Below are 19,614 nucleotides of genomic sequence, written 5' to 3'. Positions count from 1 at the left end.
TAAAAGTTAATATCTGTGACTTTAAACGTTGTTTAACTTAATGTCTCTTTAGTTTGAATTAAATTTTTAGATAAAACTTCTCACAGTAATTTAAAAGCTCAAAACTATATATTTATAAAAACTAAAGTTTAACAAACATTAAGAGAAATTTGTGACTTTTTAAAAGTCAGAGATTAAAGTAAAACATTCTCAGGTTCTGAGTGTTGTTAGAGTCAGATTATTAGATTAGACCTTTTAAATCCAGATTAAAACAGGATGTTTTAATTCTCAGTTCTAACTCAACATTTAGACATAGACATAAGACTTTTATTTAATCCGTTGTTTAGTTTAGTTTATAGATCACTGATGTGAAAATAACTTTATGACTTTTAGGTTTAACTGATGCTGAAGGTTTGTCCACATGATCAGATGATGGTTCATGTTTTATGTTATTTCAACATTAAAGTTTAACAGAAGTTAAAATCATGACTTTAAAACATTGGTCATGAACTTATTTGTCTAAATTATGAGAAGGAGGCTGTTTAATCATTTATAATAAACTAGACATGTTCATATAAACATCTTCTAATCTGATAATCTGACTGTAAAGACACAGATTTGACTTTTTCTTTTATAACATTGAGTCTAAAAGTCCCAAAAGTCCTGATAACGTTTGACTGGTTCTCTTTGTCTCACAGTTTGAACTAATAACTGACTGAAGGCACAACTTTACTGTTTATCTCTGAAAACGTTCTCTGGATTAAAGAAGTCGTAGTTTTGACTCGTCTCATATTTCGGCTCGTTTCACTTTTGAAAGGAAGTATAAAAACAGATGCAGGGAGGCGAAAGGAGAAGTGCAAATATATAAAGAGCGGTACTTATTTAGAGCTTCTACTATGTGTGAAGAGAAGAACAGAAGCGTAGACAGAGACAGAAACATGACACCTTTAACCTCTCAGGAACAAGGCCACGCACTCAGCAGTATCTCTGAACGCCGCTGCACCAGACTCCACTCACAAAACGGCTGCTTTTGTGAAAAGAGCAGCTTCTGTGGTTTGACGGGCTGCAGCTGTGAATCCAAAACGCTCCCGCCCTCTGCTGCACGGCCCGGCGTCGGTAACAGGTTCTAGAGAATAGAAAGGAGAAATAAAAGAAAGGAAGGATGGAAAGAGGATGAGATTACAAAACAGACTACAGGATAGAAAAGAGGAAAATGAAACAATAGAAGAGATTAGAATAAAAATAAAGGGTAAGTAAAAAAAGGAGAGGTAAGAAAAGTCCATGTAGAAGTGTTTTGGTCGATTTGAAGACTTATAACAGCAGTATTATAGTGTTAAAGTAGAAATTATACAATTGTTTAACACTTAATTTAATGTAATTCTTATAGTTTATTTACTTTAATAATGTTTTTATTCATATTTTATTATTTTACTGTAGTATTTACTATAAAACACTCTGAAATTACATTTTTTTTATGTAAACAAACTGTACGTCCTGGATCCTACATTTCCCATGGTGCCCTGCGGACACGGAAACACGTCATCACCCGTGACCTTGGTTCTCTTCTTCACTTGGTTTTGTAGCAGGCGAAGAGGACGAGCATGGCGAATAAAGACCCTGCAGTAAGTGCTTCTGCCTCAAACTCGACTTTAAATCTTTATTTATCACTTTCCTCATTTTGTCTCGGTTCGTCTCCGCCGCCGTTTCCCGCTCCCCGCGCGACGCAGCGTGACGTTTTAGCAGCGTTTTAGTTTGACACGTGAGTCAGGCTGGTTCTGATGTAAGCTAGCTCACAGGTAGCGTCCTGCTAGCTAGCAGCTAAAGTTACCTTTAACTGGGTTAAAGTGAGAGGTGAAGGATCAGCGGAGACTCTAAAAGCTCATTAATGATGCTTTGTCAACATGTCTGTAGTAGTCTTATGGGGACATGCAGGCTAGCCTGTGGAAATTACGCAGACGTGCCAGGCTCAGTTTAAATATCTGGCTAATTAACACATCTTTGCCTTTTTTTTTTTTTACAATTAAACATGTGTTTAAAGTAATTAATTTGAACTTGACAAAAGTGTCCTGAAGCGTTTCTTTAATTCGGCGCATGTGAAGCTCAGTCTGGACCAATAAAACCATGAGATAAGGCTGGAGCCATCCATGTTACACAAAGTGACATGTAACGCTAAACGCAAACAAACTACTCAAACTGTGGTATCATATTAAACAGATTTGTGACTTTTATGTAAGCCGGATTTAAGATTAAAGTCCATGTATTCAAAACATTAAACATTTATGCTGAACTATGTATTTATAGGTTATGTGGAAGGGGATTTATAATTAGTAGAGGGGTTTCAAATGAAGTCTGGCTGGTTCTGATGTAAGCTAGCTCTCAGGTAACGTCCTGCTAGCTGAGGTTATCTTTAACAGGATTAAAGTGAAAGGTGAATGAGCAGGGAGGACTCTGGCAGCTAATTAATGATGCTTTGCTAACATATTATCAACAGCCTTGCATCGATATTCAAGCTAACCCCTTGAAGTTGCGGAGACATCCCAGGTTCCGTTTAAAACTCCGCAAATTGGCAACTTTTCGTAATTTTTACAATTAAACACGGATTTAAAATCGTTGATTTGAACTTGACAGCAGTTTCTTGAACCTCTTCTCCAATTCGGCTCATGTGTAGCTTAGTTTGGGACAATAAAACCATGAGATGTGTGGGAAGATGAGGCTGAAGACACCTGTGTTTCACAAACTAGTCTAATTGACAGACAATGCAATAAGCAAACAAATGCACATGTTTAGATATTGTATTAAAAAGATCTGTGGATTTTTTTTAAGCCGAATTGAAGCTTAAAGTCCATTAATTCAAAACTAATAATCATTTGTGTTCAACTCTGAGTTAATTTGTGTCTCGGTGGAGTTTATAAATAACAGCGGGGTTTCTCATGGGGTCTGGCTGCTGCTGTGACATGTGTTTTTGTGGTCAGATCCGGTCCTTGTGAAGGTGTTGGGGGGTGTGAAGGTCACTGTTTTATTTCTGAGCTCGTCTGAAACGTCCTCGTTGGTGTCTCAGGGTTTTCTGCAGCAGCTGCGGCAGATCGCCGGCAGGATGTCGACCGGACCGCGAGGCGCAGGAACCGGCGTCAAGCTGCTGATCGGTGCTGCAGCTCTGGCGTATGGCGTGAAGGAAGCCACATATACAGGTCACTGTAATCACTGACACGCTCTCTTAAGTCAAACTGTGAATGAACAGAGGGACCCTGACCCTCAGTCTGGATCCTCTGGATTAAATGGTAGCTGCGTTAAATATTAACCTTAATCTGAAAACGTCCTCCGGTGTCGTCCCCTGCAGTTGAAGGAGGACAGAGGGCGATCATCTTCAACAGGATCGGAGGGATGCAGATGGACACGGTGCTCTCTGAGGGACTCCACCTCAGGTAGGTACAGGGGTACAGGTGTACAGGGGTACAGGGGTACAGGTGTACAGGTGTACAGGGGTACAGGGGTACAGGGGTACAGGCGTACAGGGGTACAGGTGTCATCCTGTCACAGGTTGGGTTAATCTGACAACAGGTGAATAAAACAGAACTAAAGCTGGTTTTACTTTATGAATCTCTATCTTTGCATGTTTATTCGTTGATACCAGAGCTCGCTGTAACGCTCATGAATAATTATCATTTTAAACATTTAATATTCAGCTCGTCATTATTCATCTTCTCAAACTGTCAGTGATGCAGGAGGACTGTCTTCACTGGACAAGTCTCACATGTCCTCATTGAACAGGTGGACTCAAGTTAAAGTTTCTGTCTCTATTATTTATTTACTCATCTTTAAATGAGCCCTCAGAGAAACCTTTATCATCATCATCATCATCATCAGCAGCAGCAGCAGCGTCTCCTCTAACTAACCTTCATTCTGTCTGGTGGTCTACAGGATACCCTGGTTCCAGTACCCCATCATCTACGACATCAGAGCCAGACCCAGAAAGATCTCCTCTCTCACTGGAAGCAAAGGTCAGAACCTCTACAACCTCTAGAACCTCTAGAACCTCCAGAACCTGTATAACCTCTAGAACCTCTAGAACCTCCAGAACCTGTATAACCTGTAGAACCTCCAGATCCTCCAGATCCACCTGAAGGAGACGCTCTCTGCTTCACTACGGTCACATCTGGTTCTTTGGTTTTAGTCGTTAGTTTAATCAGATTAATGAGAGACTGAAGATGTTTACTGAGCAGAGGGGGGAGACGGGGGGAGAGACGGGGGGAGAGACGGGGGGAGGGGAGGGAAAACTAATAGAACAGAACGAGGAGAATAATGAAGAGAGGAGGAGGAAAGAATAAGGAGAGGAGAAGAGTGAGGAGGAGGAGGAAGAGAATGCAGATATAGAAGAGGAGAGAAAAGGGAATAGAAGACAGGAAGGAGACGAAGGAGGAGGAGTAGAGGGTAGTAGTAGTATGTCCTCCTCCTCCTCCTCCTTGTCCTCCTCCTCCTCCTTGTCCTCCTCCTCCTCCTTGTCCTCCTCCTCCTCCATGTCCTTCTTCTCCTCCTCCTCCTCCTCCTCCTCCATGTCCTCCTCCTCCTCCTTGTCCTCCTCCTCCTCCATGTCCTCCTCCTCCTTGTCCTCCTCCTTGTCCTCCTCCATGTCCTCCTCCTCCTTGTCCTCCTCCTCCTCCTTGTCCTCCTCCTCCTCCATGTCCTCCTTCTCCTCCTCCTCCTCCTCCTCCTCCTTGTCCTCCTCCTCCTCCTTGTCCTCCTCCTCCTCCTTGTCCTCCTCCTTGTCCTCCTCCATGTCCTCCTCCTCCTTGTCCTCCTCCTTGTCCTCCTCCATGTCCTCCTCCTCCTTGTCCTCCTCCTTGTCCTCCTCCTTGTCCTCCTCCTCCTTGTCGTCCTCCTTGTCCTCCTCCTCCATGTCCTCCTCCATGTCCTCCTCCTCCTTGTCCTCCTCCTTGTCCTCCTCCATGTCCTCCTCCTTGTCCTCCTCCTTGTCGTCCTCCTCCTTGTCCTCCTCCTTGTCCTCCTTGTCCTCCTCCTCCATGTCCTCCTCCTTGTCCTCCTCCTTGTCGTCCTTCATGTCCTCCTCCTTGTCCTCCTCCTTGTCGTCCTCCTTCTTGTCCTCCTCCTTGTCGTCCTCCTTGTCCTCTTCCTCCATGTCCTCCTCCATGTCCTCCTCCATGTCCTCCTCCTCCTTGTCCTCCTCCTTGTCCTCCTCCTTGTCGTCCTCCTTGTCCTCCTCCTCCTCCTTGTCCTCCTCCTTGTCGTCCTCCTCCTTGTCCTCCTCCTTGTCCTCCTTGTCCTCCTCCTTGTCCTCCTCCTTGTCCTCCTCCTTGTCGTCCTCCATGTCCTCCTCCTCCATGTCCTCCTCCATGTCCTCCTCCTCCATGTCCTCCTCCTCCATGTCCTTCTCCTTGTCCTCCTCCTTGTCCTCCTCCTCCATGTCCTCCTCCTCCATGTCCTTCTCCTTGTCGTCCTCCATGTCCTCCTCCTCCATGTCGTCCTCCATGTCCTCCTCCATGTCCTCTTCCTTGTCCTTCTCCTCCATGTCCTCCTCCTCCATGTCCTCCTCCTTGTCCTCCTCCTTGTCGTCCTTCATGTCGTCCTTCATGTCCTCCTCCTTGTCGTCCTCCTTCATGTCCTCCTCCTTGTCGTCCTCCTTCTTGTCCTCCTCCTTGTCGTCCTCCTTGTCCTCCTCCTCCATGTCCTCCTCCATGTCCTCCTCCATGTCCTCCTCCTCCATGTCCTCCTCCTCCATGTCCTCCTCCTCCATGTCCTCCTCCTTGTCCTCCTCCTTGTCCTCCTCCTCCATGTCCTCTTCCTTGTCCTCTTCCATGTCCTCCTCCTTGTCCTCCTCCTCCATGTCCTCCTCCTTGACGTCCTCCATGTCCTTCTCCTCCATGTCCTCCTCCTTGTCCTCCTCCTCCATGTCCTCCTCCTCCATGTCCTTCTCCTTGTCGTCCTCCATGTCCTCCTCCTCCATGTCGTCCTCCATGTCCTCCTCCATGTCCTCTTCCTTGTCCTCTTCCATGTCCTTCTCCTCCATGTCCTCCTCCTCCATGTCCTCCTCCTTGTCCTCCTCCTCCATGTCCTCCTCCTTGTCGTCCTCCATGTCCTCCTCCTCCTTGTCGTCCTCCATGTCCTCCTCCTCCTTGTCGTCCTCCATGTCCTCCTCCATGTCCTCCTCCTCCATGTCCTCCTCCTCCTCCTCCTCCTCCTCCATGTCCTCTTCCTCGTCCTCCTCCTCCTCCTCCTCCTCCTCCTCCATGTCCTCCTCCTCCTCCTCCTCCTCCTCCATGTCCTCCTCCTCCATGTCCTCCTCCTCCATGTCCTCCTCCTCCTCCTCCTCCTCCTCCTCCTCCTCCTCCTCCATGTCCTCCTCCTCCATGTCCTCCTCCTCCTCCTCCTCCTCCTCCTCCATGTCCTCCTCCTTGTCGTCCTCCATGTCCTCCTCCTCCTTGTCGTCCTCCATGTCCTCCTCCATGTCCTCCTCCTCCTCCTCCTCCTCCTCTTCCATCTCCTCCTCCATGTCCTCCTCCTCCTCCTCCTCCTCCTCCTCCTCCTCCTCCATGTCCTCTTCCATGTCCTCCTCCTCCTCCTCCTCCTCCATGTCCTCTTCCATGTCCTCCTCCTCCTCCTCCTCCTCCATGTCCTCTTCCATGTCCTCCTCCTCCTCCTCCTCCTCCATGTCCTCTTCCATGTCCTCCTCCTCCATGTCCTCCTCCTCCATGTCCTCTTCCATGTCCTTCTCCATGTCCTCCTCCTCCATGTCCTCTTCCATGTCCTCCTCCATGTCCTCCTCCTCCTCCATGTCCTCCTACATGTCCTCCTCCTTGTCCTCTTCCATGTCCTACTCCATGTTCTTGTCCTTCTCCATGTCCTCCTCCTCCTCCTCCTCCATGTCCTCCTCCTCCTCCTCCATGTCCTCCTCCTCCTCCTCCTCCATGTCCTCCTCCTCCTCCATGTCCTCCTCCTCCTCCATGTCCTCCTCCATGTCCTCCTCCTCCTCCTCCTCCATGTCCTCCTCCTCCTCCTTCTCCATGTCCTCCTCCTCCTTCTCCATGTCCTCCTCCATGTCCTCCTCCATGTCCTCCTCCTTGTCCTCCTCCATGTCCTCCTCCTCCTTGTCCTCCTCCTTGTCCTCCTCCTTGTCCTCCTCCTCCTTGTCGTCCTCCTTGTCCTCCTCCTTGTCGTCCTCCTTCTTGTCCTCCTCCTTGTCGTCCTCCTTGTCCTCTTCCTCCATGTCCTCCTCCATGTCCTCCTCCATGTCCTCCTCCTCCTTGTCCTCCTCCTTGTCGTCCTCCTTGTCCTCCTCCTCCTCCTTGTCCTCCTCCTCCATGTCCTCCTCCTTGTCGTCCTTCATGTCCTCCTCCTTGTCCTCCTCCTTGTCGTCCTCCTTCTTGTCCTCCTCCTTGTCGTCCTCCTTGTCCTCTTCCTCCATGTCCTCCTCCATGTCCTCCTCCATGTCCTCCTCCTCCTTGTCCTCCTCCTTGTCGTCCTCCTTGTCCTCCTCCTCCTCCTTGTCCTCCTCCTTGTCGTCCTCCTTGTCCTCCTCCTCCTCCTTGTCCTCCTCCTTGTCCTCCTCCTTGTCCTCCTCCTCCTTGTCCTCCTCCTTGTCCTCCTCCATGTCCTCCTCCTTGACGTCCTCCATGTCCTCCTCCTCCATGTCCTCTTCCTTGTCCTCTTCCATGTCCTCTTCCATGTCCTCTTCCATGTCCTCCTCCTCCATGTCCTCCTCCTCCATGTCGTCCTCCATGTCCTCCTCCATGTCCTCTTCCTTGTCCTCTTCCATGTCCTTCTCCTCCATGTCCTCCTCCTCCATGTCCTCCTCCTTGTCCTCCTCCTTGTCGTCCTTCATGTCGTCCTTCATGTCCTCCTCCTTGTCGTCCTCCTTCTTGTCCTCCTCCTTGTCGTCCTCCTTGTCCTCCTCCTCCATGTCCTCCTCCATGTCCTCCTCCATGTCCTCCTCCATGTCCTCCTCCTTGTCCTCCTCCATGTCCTCCTCCTTGTCCTCCTCCTTGTCCTCCTCCTTGTCCTCCTCCTCCATGTCCTCTTCCTTGTCCTCTTCCATGTCCTCCTCCTTGTCCTCCTCCTCCATGTCCTCCTCCTTGACGTCCTCCATGTCCTTCTCCTCCATGTCCTCCTCCTTGTCCTCCTCCTCCATGTCCTCCTCCTCCATGTCCTTCTCCTTGTCGTCCTCCATGTCCTCCTCCTCCATGTCCTCCTCCATGTCCTCTTCCTTGTCCTCTTCCATGTCCTTCTCCTCCATGTCCTCCTCCTCCATGTCCTCCTCCTTGTCGTCCTCCATGTCCTCCTCCTCCTTGTCGTCCTCCTTGTCGTCCTCCTTGTCGTCCTCCATGTCCTCCTCCATGTCCTCCTCCTCCTCCTCCTCCTCCATGTCCTCCTCTTCCATGTCCTCCTCCTCCTCCTCCTCCTCCTCTTCCATCTCCTCCTCCTCCTCCTCCTCCTCCTCCTCCTCCATGTCCTCTTCCTCCTCCTCCTCCTCCTCCATCTCCTCCTCCTCCTCCTCTTCCATGTCCTCCTCCTCCTCCTCTTCCATGTCCTCCTCCTCCTCCTCCTCCATGTCCTCCTCCTCCTCCTCTTCCATGTCCTCCTCCATGTCCTCCTCCTCCTCCTCCATGTCCTCCTCCTCCTCCTCCTCCTCCATGTCCTCCTCCTCCTCCTCCTCCATGTCCTCCATGTCCTCCTCCTCCATGTCCTCCTCCTCCTCCTCCTCCTCCTCCTCCTCCTCCTCCTCCTCCATGTCCTCCTCCTCCTCCATGTCCTCTTCCATGTCCTTCTCCATGTCCTCCTCCTCCATGTCCTTCTCCATGTCCTCCTCCTCCATGTCCTCTTCCATGTCCTTCTCCATGTCCTCTTCCATGTCCTTCTCCATGTCCTCCTCCTCCTTCTCTTCCATGTCCTCCTCCATGTCCTCCTACTCCTCCATGTCCTCCTACTCCTCCATGTCCTCCTCCTTGTCCTCCTCTATGTCCTCCTCCTTGTCCTCTTCCATGTCCTACTCCATGTTCTTGTCCTTCTCCATGTCCTCCTCCATGTCCTCCTCCTCCTCCATGTCCTCCTCCTCCTCCTCCTCGTCCTCCTCCATGTCCTCCTCCTCCTCCATGTCCTCCTCCTCCTCCTCCATGTCCTCCTCCTTGTCCTCTTCCATGTCCTACTCCATGTTCTTGTCCTTCTCCATGTCCTCCTCCATGTCCTCCTCCTCCTCCATGTCCTCCTCCTCCTCCTCCTCGTCCTCCTCCATGTCCTCCTCCTCCTCCATGTCCTCCTCCTCCTCCTTGTCCTCCTCCTCCATGTCCTCCTCCTCCTCCATGTCCTCCTCCTCCTCCATGTCCTCCTCCTCCATGTCCTCCTCCTCCTCCATGTCCTCCTCTTCCATGTCCTCCTCCATGTCCTCATCCTCCTCCTCCTCCTCCTCTTCCATGTCCTCCTCCTTGTCCTCCTCCTCCATGTCCTCCTCCTCCTTGTCCTCCTCCTCCTCCTCCTCCATGTCCTCCTCCTCCTCCATGTCCTCCTCCTCCTCCTTGTCCTCCTCCTCCTCCTCCTCCATGTCCTCCTCCTCCTCCTTGTCCTCCTCCTCCTCCTCCTCCTCCTCCTCCTCCTCCATGTCCTCATCCTCCTCCTCCTCCTCCTCCATGTCCTCATCCTCCTCCTCCTCCTCCTCCATGTCCTCATCCTCCTCCTCCTCCTCCTCCATGTCCTCATCCTCCTCCATGTCCTCATCCTCCTCCTCCTCCTCCTCCATGTCCTCATCCTCCTCCTCCTCCTCCTCCATGTCCTCATCCTCCTCCTCCTCCTCCTCTTCCATGTCCTCCTCCTTGTCCTCCTCCTCCATGTCCTCCTCCTCCTTGTCCTCCTCCTCCTCCTCCTCCATGTCCTCCTCCTCCTCCTCCTCCTCCTCCTCCATGTCCTCCTCCTCCTCCTTGTCCTCCTCCTCCTCCTCCTCCTCCTCCTCCATGTCCTCCTCCAGTCCTGAACGTCTACAGTCTTAGAGGACGACCCAGATGTCTCCATGTCTCCATGGTGTCTGTCCAGTAGAGATTAAATGGACTAAACATTTATCGTGATAGTTTCTGTGTTTATCACGTCAACGATAAATCAACACGTATCAGTCTGGTCCTTCTGACTCTGAAGCATCAGTGAGTTTTATCTGAGTTGTTTAACTGAACTCTTTGGATGAAGACGACGCTGCTTCTTGTACATGTTCTTCATCTTCTGCTTTGAGCTGTGTTCTAGTGGCCTTACTGTCCTTTGGATGAACTATGTGTTTACAAACCTTTTACAAACCTTACATGTTGTCAGACTTTAAAACCAAACCAGATAAAGGAGGTGGAGCCTCGTCTAGGAACGAGCTCCTCGCTGCAGCGTATCTGCTCCTCCTTCCTCCATCAGCAGTTTGTCAACATACGTGTTGGGCTGAGAGTGTGTCGAGGACATTTATACGTCACGGGACGACATATTCTAACTGTGGGGGATGTTTCTGACGATGTATCGTAAACGATGAAATATCCCACATCCCTGCTGTCCACATGGACTCCATCTTGGTTCATCTTGTCTTTCTACGTCCATGTCCCAGATCTGCAGATGGTCAACATCACGCTGAGAGTCCTGTCCCGGCCTCTGGCGTCCAACCTGCCCTCCCTCTACCAACAGCTGGGACAGGACTACGACGAGCGCGTCCTGCCGTCCATCGTCAACGAGGTCCTGAAGAGCGTGGTGGCGAAGTTCAACGCCTCTCAGCTCATCACCCAGAGGGCGCAGGTAACGAGAAGCCCCGCCCAGCCGCTGGGGCGCCAGGGTCACGCTCAGAGTCACCGGGGGGTCACGCTCAGAGTCACCGGGGGGTCACGCTCAGAGTCACCGGGGGGTCACGCTCAGAGTCACCGGGGGGTCACGCTCAGAGTCACCGGGGGTCACGCTCAGAGTCACCGGGGGGTCACATTCAGAGTCACCGGGGGTCACGCTCAGGGTCACCGGGGGTCACGCTCAGGGTCACCGGGGGTCACGCTCAGGGTCACCGGGGGTCACGCTCAAGGTCACGCTCAGAGTCACCGGGGGTCACGCTCAGAGCTCAGGGTTTCCGTGGAGTCTTAAAAGTGTAAAAAAGTCTAAAAACATATAACATATAATCCTAATAGAGGCATATTTTACGTTGTAGGTCTTGAATCCATTCGTCCATTTACCGCTTCATTCCTTTTGTTCCATGTGTTCAGTGTAGTTCTTTATTAATCTGACTATCAACAGAAATAAACTACAGATGAGACCTGGAAGTAGGATCTGGTAGAATCAGACCGGTTTGTGTTGCTGCAGCAGGACGGCACGAGACGGAGCTACGTTTATTAGTCTGAGTCTTCTTCTGTCACATGAACCTCGTTATCAACTTGAGAAAAAGACAAATGTAGGTTTAATGATTGTTGGCTTGAACTAAAGGATGATGTTGATTGGCTGAAAGGTGCTGAACAATCTGTAAGAGGTGAAGTGTAGCAGGAGGAAACTCTGAGTCTGAGTGTGAAGGTTAAAGCAGAGAAACATCAGACTGACCTTAAGTCTCAGAGGACAGTCAGAGGACAGTCAGAGGACAGTCAGAGGACAGTGAGACGGTGTTACAGCCATCATCTCTGGAAGAACTGTGGGACAAACGATGCTGCGTTCACAACTCAGGGGAAAAAACGAGCTCTGAGTTGTAAGAAATGACTTGAACAGCGTCCAACTCAGAAATGACACGTCTCTCCGTCTTCGTCCATAATAAGCATAAATTCCTGCTGCATGTTTTTATTGTTCAGCAAATAGTGACAATATCTCAAACTTCTTATTTCTCCTCCTCGTTGACCTGCAGCGTGAACGCTGACTCATCGGTTACTTGTCTTGAACGCAGCAGACACGATGCAGTGTCACTGAAGTGGAACGCATAGATTCATGAAGCCAGGGGAGGACGTCCTGACGGATAAAGGACTTAAAATAAATGGAGCTGGGTGATGATAGGAGACAGAGACGGTAAACCTGTTGGTAGCTGGAGGCAGAGATTAGTAGAGCCAGGTGATTGTTTCTGTGTGTTGTGCTCAAAGAAGCTAATTTACGCTGCTAGTGGCGTCACCAAGGAGACCCCGGTCACAGAACAGCTGATCACGCGTCCAACAAGTCGTTTGATGTGAGGTACATCCACAGCTGACGTAACGATTACCGGTATGACGATAAACCACGGTAACATTCCCGGCGGCTAGTACGGTCCTGAAGCAGCGGCACCTGAACAGCACTGTCTTAGAAGCAGGAGCACATGCACAGTTTGCAGCGTCTGCAGCGTTGCAGCGTTGCAGCGTCTGCAGCGTTGCAGCGTTGCAGCGTCTGCAGCGTCTGCAGCGTCTGCAGCGTTGCCAACTTGACAACTTTCTCGCTAAATCCAGTGACTTTCAAATCCTCTTGGTGAATCTAGCGACTTTTTCTGGTTCTTGACTCTGATGTGAAAACACATATCGGTTCAGTTACTGTCCTCAACAAGCAGCGGGTGCTGCCGTGAGCCCCTCCCCCGTCCCAAAGCACTCACAGGTGGTCAGTCTCTCAGTAGCCCCGCCCCCACGCTGCAGCAGAGAGGAGGCCCACGCCACTCCGCGTCCAGACTGCAGACGAACGGCGCATACACAAAGCTGCCGCTGATCGCGCCCTGGTTTACAGAGCGGGATGTAAATGTTTCTTCACTGTCACACTAAAATAAATAATAAAATAATAATCCATTTAGATTTTTATTTTCTCAAGTTAAAACCGTTTATACACAAAATGTTAAAAATGTTCGAGTTATGGCAAAAAATGCTCACGTTCTACTGTGACTCGTTGTCGGCTCTGGTGGAGCGTAAAGTTAGAAACTAAACCAAACCTAAGAAAACTAAAACATAAACTTAAGTAACTCTGCCAGAGAATCAACAGGATAATGTTCATTTGTAGTTCTAAACATATTTAGTTTTTATTCTGTTATTCATGTTATTCCTGTCTCCTACAGCGTCCATCACAATTACAGCCAAATGACAAATTATGCAAATTAGCCAGGAATTAGCCACTTAGGGACTAATAGCGACCTTTAGGACAGCCAATAGCTGCTCTCCTTACTGAGGAGTTGGTAACGCTGACCGTCTGTCCTGTGAAAACATGGCTGAAGCCACCTGCGCTCCAGAGACCCCCCCCCCCCACAGAGACCCCCCCCCCCCAGTATAAAACAGTACTTTCTGAACATTTTGAACACATCTAACAATAACCGTGATAATATTGATTGATATCATATTTTCATATCGTTACGTCTCCACAGCTGACGTACGGCGTCAGTGACTGATGGTGTTTGTGCTCGTTGATTGTAGAACATGATTTATCAGACGATCACTCAACCTCTTACAGATCTGTCTGTTTTAAATCATCAGTCAGTTCCATGAAGACCAGGTCTGTCAGAGTTTAACAAACATCTGAGAAGCTCTTACAGTTAGTTTCCTCTTCATGTTGATGAAGCCTCTGTAGAACATGGACACAGGTCTGAATGTTCTGGTTCACGTCTCTGACGACTAAACGGTTGTTAACTGAATAATTCCTCAGATTAATGATCCTGATGTTCTATAACATTAGAACCTTTAGTTTCTAAAGATCGTTCAGATCACTGGTGGAGCTGTGATGCATCTGGAGGGATCTGACCCTGTGGGACACATGTCCTCCTCTATGGACCATGGTTCTGGTGTGAAACCCCCCCCCCTGCTCTGTTGGTCCCGGTCCTGGTCCTGGTCCTGGTCCGAGCCATGCTCTGGGTCCCGGTCCTGGTCCTGGTCCTGGTCTTGGTCCTGGTCCCGGCCATGCTCTGGGTCCCGGTCCTGGTCCCGGCCATGCTCTGGGTCCCGGTCCTGGTCCCGGTCCCGGTGCCGGCCATGCTCTTGGTCCTGCTCCTAGTCCTGCTCCTAGTCCTGGTCCGGTCCCGGTCCCGGTCCTGGTCCTGGTCCTGGCCATGCTCTTGGTCCCGGTCCCGGTCCCGGCCATGGCCACAGTCTTGGTCCCGGTCCTGGTCCTGGACACGGCCATGGTCCCGGTCCTGGCCTTGGTCCCGGCCATGGTCCTGGTCCCGGCCATGCTCCTGGTCCTGGTCCTGGTCTTGGTCCTGGCCATGCTCTTGGTCCCGGTCCCGGTCCCGGCCATGGCCACAGTCTTGGTCCTGGTCCTGGACACGGCCATGGTCCCGGTCCTGGCCTTGGTCCCGGCCATGGTCCTGGTCCCGGCCATGGTCCTGGTCCCGGCCATGCTCCTGGTCCCGGCCATGCTCCTGGTCCTGGTCCTGGTCTTGGTCCTGGTCCCGGCCATGCTCCTGGTCCCGGTCATGGCCACGGCCACAGTCTTGGTCCTGGTCCCGGCCTTGGTCCCGACCTTGGTCCTGGTCCCGGCCATGCTCCTGGTCCCGGCCATGCTCCTGGTCCTTGTCCTGGTCCCGGTCCCGGCCACGGCCACAGTCTTGGCCCTGGTCCCGGTCCCGGCCTTGGTCCCGGTCCCGGTCCCGGCCTTGGTCCCGGTCACGGTCCCAGTCCCTGGTCCTAGTCCCAGTCCCGGCCCTGGTCCTAGTCCCAGTCCCGGCCCTGGTCCTAGTCCTGGTCCTGGCCCTGGTCCTGGTCCTGGTCCTGATCCGTTGTGTGGTCCCTGCAGGTTTCCCTGTTGATCCGGAGGGACCTGTTTGAACGAGCCAAGGACTTCAACATCATCCTGGACGACGTGGCCATCACCGAGCTGAGCTTCAGTCGAGAGTACACGGCCGCCGTGGAGGCCAAGCAAGTTGGTGAGTAGTAGAAGAAGAAGAATGACCCCTGACCCCTGACCTCTGACCTCTGACTCAGGATCATTAAACAGTCCAGGTTTATACCAAACAGTTCTGATCGTATTTGCTTCAGTCATGAAACGAGTTGAAATAAAAAATAAGAAGCACAACACAGTTAGACTTTAGTCAGCGTTAAATTAAATCATGTGTTGTATTAAAGTCTTAATTAATCTAATTGATGTATAATCATGTGGTTTATATATAATAATAATAATGTTGTGGTGTTTCTCCTCCAGCCCAGCAGGAGGCGCAGAGAGCTCAGTTCTACGTGGAGAAGGCTAAACAGGACCAGAGGCAGAAGATCATCCAGGCTGAAGGAGAAGCTGAAGCTGCAAAGATGGTGAGATGTTTGAACTGAGCTCCAGCGTCTTTAATACAACTTTAGATTTAAATCAGTTTATTAAACTTTAGATTTACATCACTAGACTACAGATAGAGACACTGATCTGATCACATGAGATCAGTCCCTCTCTTCCCTCCCTCCTTAAATAAATCAGATCTTAACATGTGAGAGTCTTTCCATCTGGTTCCAACATCTGGATCATGTCTCCAAGTCAACCAGCAGCTGTTGATGGTTCTGATCCAGCGGTAGGTAGAGATCCATTAGAGACAGCAGCTGTGACCACATGGTGGCGCTGCTCATCTGTAACAGGTTAATACTCAGAGTCTCCAGGTTGTTTTCCTGCTTCAACAGATTTGTCTCAGAGTTAACCACAGACAGATTCCTGCTCTGGCCTCTCCTCTCTCTAATTATCTCGTCTCCACGCCAACATGCGTGAGAAGTGTTTGAAGCTTTGCAGAGCCACGCCCCCTCCTACCTGGTCCTGCAGCTTCATCAGCCCCGAGGCCGACAGGTGTGCAACAGTACTCTCCTGTGGAAACACTAACATGTGTCTTCATGTGTCTGACAGCTGGGCCAGGCCGTCACCAAGAACCCCGGCTACCTGAAGCTCAGGAAGATCCGGGCGGCGCAGAACATCGCCAAGACGGTAAGAAAGCTGTGGTCAGAGACACGAGGAAGGGACATGTCTGGTCCACATTTAGGTCACGGACGGATTATGAAGCTCAGGTCCAACAATAGAGCAACACAATGACTGTCAGAGTGTCTCTGTTTATGCTCCAGGCTTTTAACTGTCATCCCACAGAGCAACCGGCAGTAGATAAACAAAGCTCTGCTTCAGAGTTCTTTATAAAAATGACTCAGGACGTCCTGGAAGTCAACAAAGAACCCAACTACACTGGAAACAGAAACATTAGAGTCTAAAATGAGCCAATATTACATATCAGAGAGGAGCTCCTCCAGGATCCAATCAGAGTCCATGTGTTCAGAAGTGTTTCCATCAACGTAATGAGACTCAGGTGTGGTTCAGGTCCTGGTTTAGTTTCAATAAATCAGGGATTTGTCTCAGTCTGATCTTCACAACACATGTTTGTGGACAAAGGAGCTTTCTGAGGAGCTCAGAGAAAGAGTTGTTGTTGCTCATCAGGCTGGAAAAGGTTCCAGAACCATCTCTAAAGAGTTTGGAACCCACAAATAATCCACAGTCAGACAGACTGAAGACGACTGTTCCCCTCCACAGGAGTGGTCCACCAACAAAGATCACTCCATCATAGTCTGAGAGGTCCCAGAGGAACCCAGGGGAACTTCTAAGCAGCTAAAGGCCTCTCTCTCATTGGCTGATGTTAATGTTGATGAATCCACTGAACAACCATGGTGTGATGGACAAAGACACTGCTCTCCAAGAAGAACATTTCTAAACATCATGTGGACAAGACAGAAGACTATTGGGACAATGTTTAGTGGACAGATGAGACCAAAGTAGAATAGTTTGGTTTAAATGAGATGAACCAACACTGCATCATTCCAGCATCAGAACCTCATCCCTCCATCAAACATGGGGGTGCTAATGTCCTGGTTTGGGCCTGTTCTGCTGCATCTGGACCAGGACGGCTTGTCCTCATTGATGGACCAATGAATTCTGAATTCTACCAGTGAACTCTAAAAGAAAATGTCAGGACATCTGTCCATGAGCTGAATGTGAAGAGAAACTGGGTCATGCAGCAAGACAACGAGAACCAAGAACACAAGTGGTTCTACAAGAGAACGGTTAAAGAAGAACAAGATGAATGTTTAGGAACGGCCAAGTCAAAGTCCTGACCTTAATCCAATAGAAATGTTGTGGAAGGACCTGAAGCAAGCAGTTGATGTGAGGAAACCCACCAACATCTCAGAACTGAAGTGGTTCTGTTCTGAGGAATGGGCTAAAATTCCTCCAAGCTGCTGTAGACCACTGATCAGCTGTTACCACAAACATTTAGTTACAAGGAGGTCACAGCAGATACTGGAGACATGGAGGACATGATATGTAATATTGGCTCACTTTAGTCTTTGTCTACTTCAGGATGATTTGAGTCACTTTATTCACCTCGTTGACTGTAAATATCTAAACGTTGATCTGTCAGGTGGGACGTCGTCCACTAGGTGGCGCCAAGAGAACACAGATGAGTCGTTTTCTTTAGCTGACCTTAAATAATAAAGTCTAACGTCTTTTATTAGAAGCTTTAGAAAGAAGAAACGTTTCTGTATCGTGACCTCAGAGTCTTTTTATTGACGGGGGGGTCCTGGGGGGGTCCTCATGTGTGAACTCCAGGTCGTGGTTCTATCAGGTCTCGTCTGGTTTCTTGTGTAAACGCTGATGTTTGCTGAACCTGTTGAACCAGTGAGTTGTAGATAAAAGCAGCTGAGGATCAGTGATCAGGTCCAGGTCCCTGACGACCGCCAGAGTCCTCAGGGCCCCACACCCCGGTGGGTGAGTGGGTGTTGAGGGGTCAGGCTCCGTGTGAATGCTGCCGTTTGTCATCCGTGCGTTAGCGAGGGTTTTTTTCCTCGCTGTGACGCCGTGACCTCTCGGCTCTCGCTGCCTCGCGTCATCGGGGCGGTGGGACGGTGTTTCCTCAGCGTGAATCGGCTCAGTGTCGACACGGGACAATGTTCCCTTTGTGTCTGGGCCCAGACCTTCCACCTGGGTCCGCTCTGAGCTCACTCCCTCTCTCTCTCTCTCTGTCTTCATCCTGCAGGTGGCGCAGTCCCAAAACAGAGTGTACCTGAGTGCAGACAACCTGGTCCTCAACCTGCAGGACAGCCAGAGCTTCAAGTGAGTGGGTCCTGAAGGTCACCAGACCGCCTGAGGCTTCCTGGTTCCTCTTAGAGCGGAGCAGATTAATTCATTAATTCATTAATTGATTAGAGGCTGGCTCAGGATCAGACCTTGACCATCATGTCTCCTGGTTTAACTCCATTAAAGGGTCCCTGCTCCTCTAAAGTTATTGGTTCTAGACGTTGGTTTAGAACCAGAAGAAGGAGACGTCAGATCTAATGAATGTATTTATTGATGAACCAGTTCTACTAGATAACCTGTGTAGACCAGGCTAACAGTTTCCCTCTGCGTCCAGTCTTTATGCTAAGCTAAGCTAACAGTGTTCCCTCTTTCTCTCTTCCAGTCTGTCGGGGTTGAAGTAAGAAGCGTCTGGGCCGGTTTGACGCGGTCGTCGTTCCTCTGGATGTTTAACTCTAATTATCTTTGCCTTCCTGGATCACAGTAGTTTTTTTATATATGAAGAAGAAGAAGAAGCAGCTCCTCCTCCTCCTCCTCTTTAGTTTCAGTTAAATGTTGAACACATTGATTAGATGAAGGAGGGACACTTGATAAACATTAACTTCCTGTTGTGTTTGACTTCAGATCCAGGATCAGTTTAAAGAATCAGGACCAAATAAATAATAACAATAATAATAAGACCGTCCCGTCCAGTCTGATCCGGGTCACAGCTAAAGTCACTCTCATCATATTTATGACCTTTGACCTGAACTATTAAAGCTGCATCTACACAACATCAACCTGTCTCTGTCTCAGTCTCTGTCTCTCTGTGTCTGTCTCTCTGTCTCTGTGTCTCTGTCTCTGACTCTGTCTCTGTGTCTGTCTCTGACTCTGACTCTGTCTCTCTGTGTCTCTGTCTCTGACTCTGTCTCTGTGTCTGTCTCTCTGTGTCTCTGTCTCTGTCTCAGCCTAGAGACCGGTTCATCTCAGACCACATGTTAACCTGCCCTGTTTCTGAAGGTGTCTTTACTTTGTCTCTTCAGAATGATGATGATGATGATGATGATGATGATGTGCTAAATGATCATTAAATCAAACATTAATGTCTTCATCTGTTGAGGTGGGACAGATTTAAAGGTTTATCAATAGTCTCATCACATCAGGTTTTATTTTTAAACATATATTTTTTTTATCAGTTAGATTTTATAAAGTAACTGAAGCTCTGACGTTGTCCTCTGACATGCAGCCGAGACACGACTGTGGACAGTAGATTAGAGACACAGACAGACGTCCTCAGGTCAGCTGGTCCCGTGTCAGTAGACTCTGGACTCGTCCTCTGGACAGTTCATTATTTAAAGTCAGACCTTCCTGTCCGTCCTCTGAGGACATGAATGAACCGTCAAACGTCCAAACGTCTCATTGACTCGTTGGTCGTCAACGTTTTAGGGAACAGAAACAAACTGAATAATCTACGTCCTCCTCTTAGTTCCCTGTTTTTTAACCCCGGCCACTTCATTAGGTACGCTAGTGAACCCAGTCCTGCTCTAGGTTTATTAAACCTAGGTTTAGTTCCTAATGACTCAGAGATGATGTTGATTCTCTTGGTTTTAATGTTTAGTTCTATTGAGCTGACACGTGTTCCTAATATTCTGACATAGTCTGCTGGGCTAAATAATAGAAACACTTTAACTCTGTCCAGTTTAACATTATTTATTG

At 49.6% G+C, this 19,614-nt stretch overlaps 1 protein-coding gene across 1 annotated transcript; it reads left to right on the top strand.

Annotated features, from left to right (window-relative positions):
* The first annotated feature begins 1,562 nt into the window (after positions 1–1,562).
* On the top strand, positions 1,563–18,698 carry LOC311489736 (prohibitin-2-like). Its single transcript, XM_084546961.1, has 10 exons — positions 1,563–1,601; positions 3,038–3,167; positions 3,317–3,401; positions 3,898–3,977; positions 10,553–10,737; positions 14,635–14,764; positions 15,040–15,143; positions 15,715–15,792; positions 17,882–17,958; positions 18,305–18,698. The coding sequence occupies exons 1-10, from the start codon at positions 1,581–1,583 to the stop codon at positions 18,321–18,323; spliced, it is 909 nt and encodes a 302-aa protein (XP_084403087.1). The 5' UTR covers positions 1,563–1,580; the 3' UTR covers positions 18,324–18,698.
* Positions 18,699–19,614: the final 916 nt, after the last annotated feature.

The sequence above is a fragment of the Chelon labrosus genome (genome assembly GCF_963514085.1).
Source record: "Chelon labrosus genome assembly, chromosome: 6".
NCBI lineage: Eukaryota > Metazoa > Chordata > Actinopteri > Mugiliformes > Mugilidae > Chelon > Chelon labrosus.
The sequence above is the reverse complement of the archived record's forward strand: the minus strand, read 5'-3'. Positions and strand labels throughout refer to the sequence as shown.

What these genes read in the sequence shown, in the direction of transcription:
- LOC311489736 (XM_084546961.1), top strand. Translation starts at nt 1,581, where the DNA reads ATGGCGAATAAAGACCCTGCA. An exon ending in TCTGAGGGACTCCACCTCAG is followed by an intron (nt 3,402 to 3,897) that starts GTAGGTACAGGG and finishes GGTGGTCTACAG; the next exon opens with GATACCCTGGTTCCAGTACC. An exon ending in AAGCTGAAGCTGCAAAGATG is followed by an intron (nt 15,144 to 15,714) that starts GTGAGATGTTTG and finishes TGTGTCTGACAG; the next exon opens with CTGGGCCAGGCCGTCACCAA.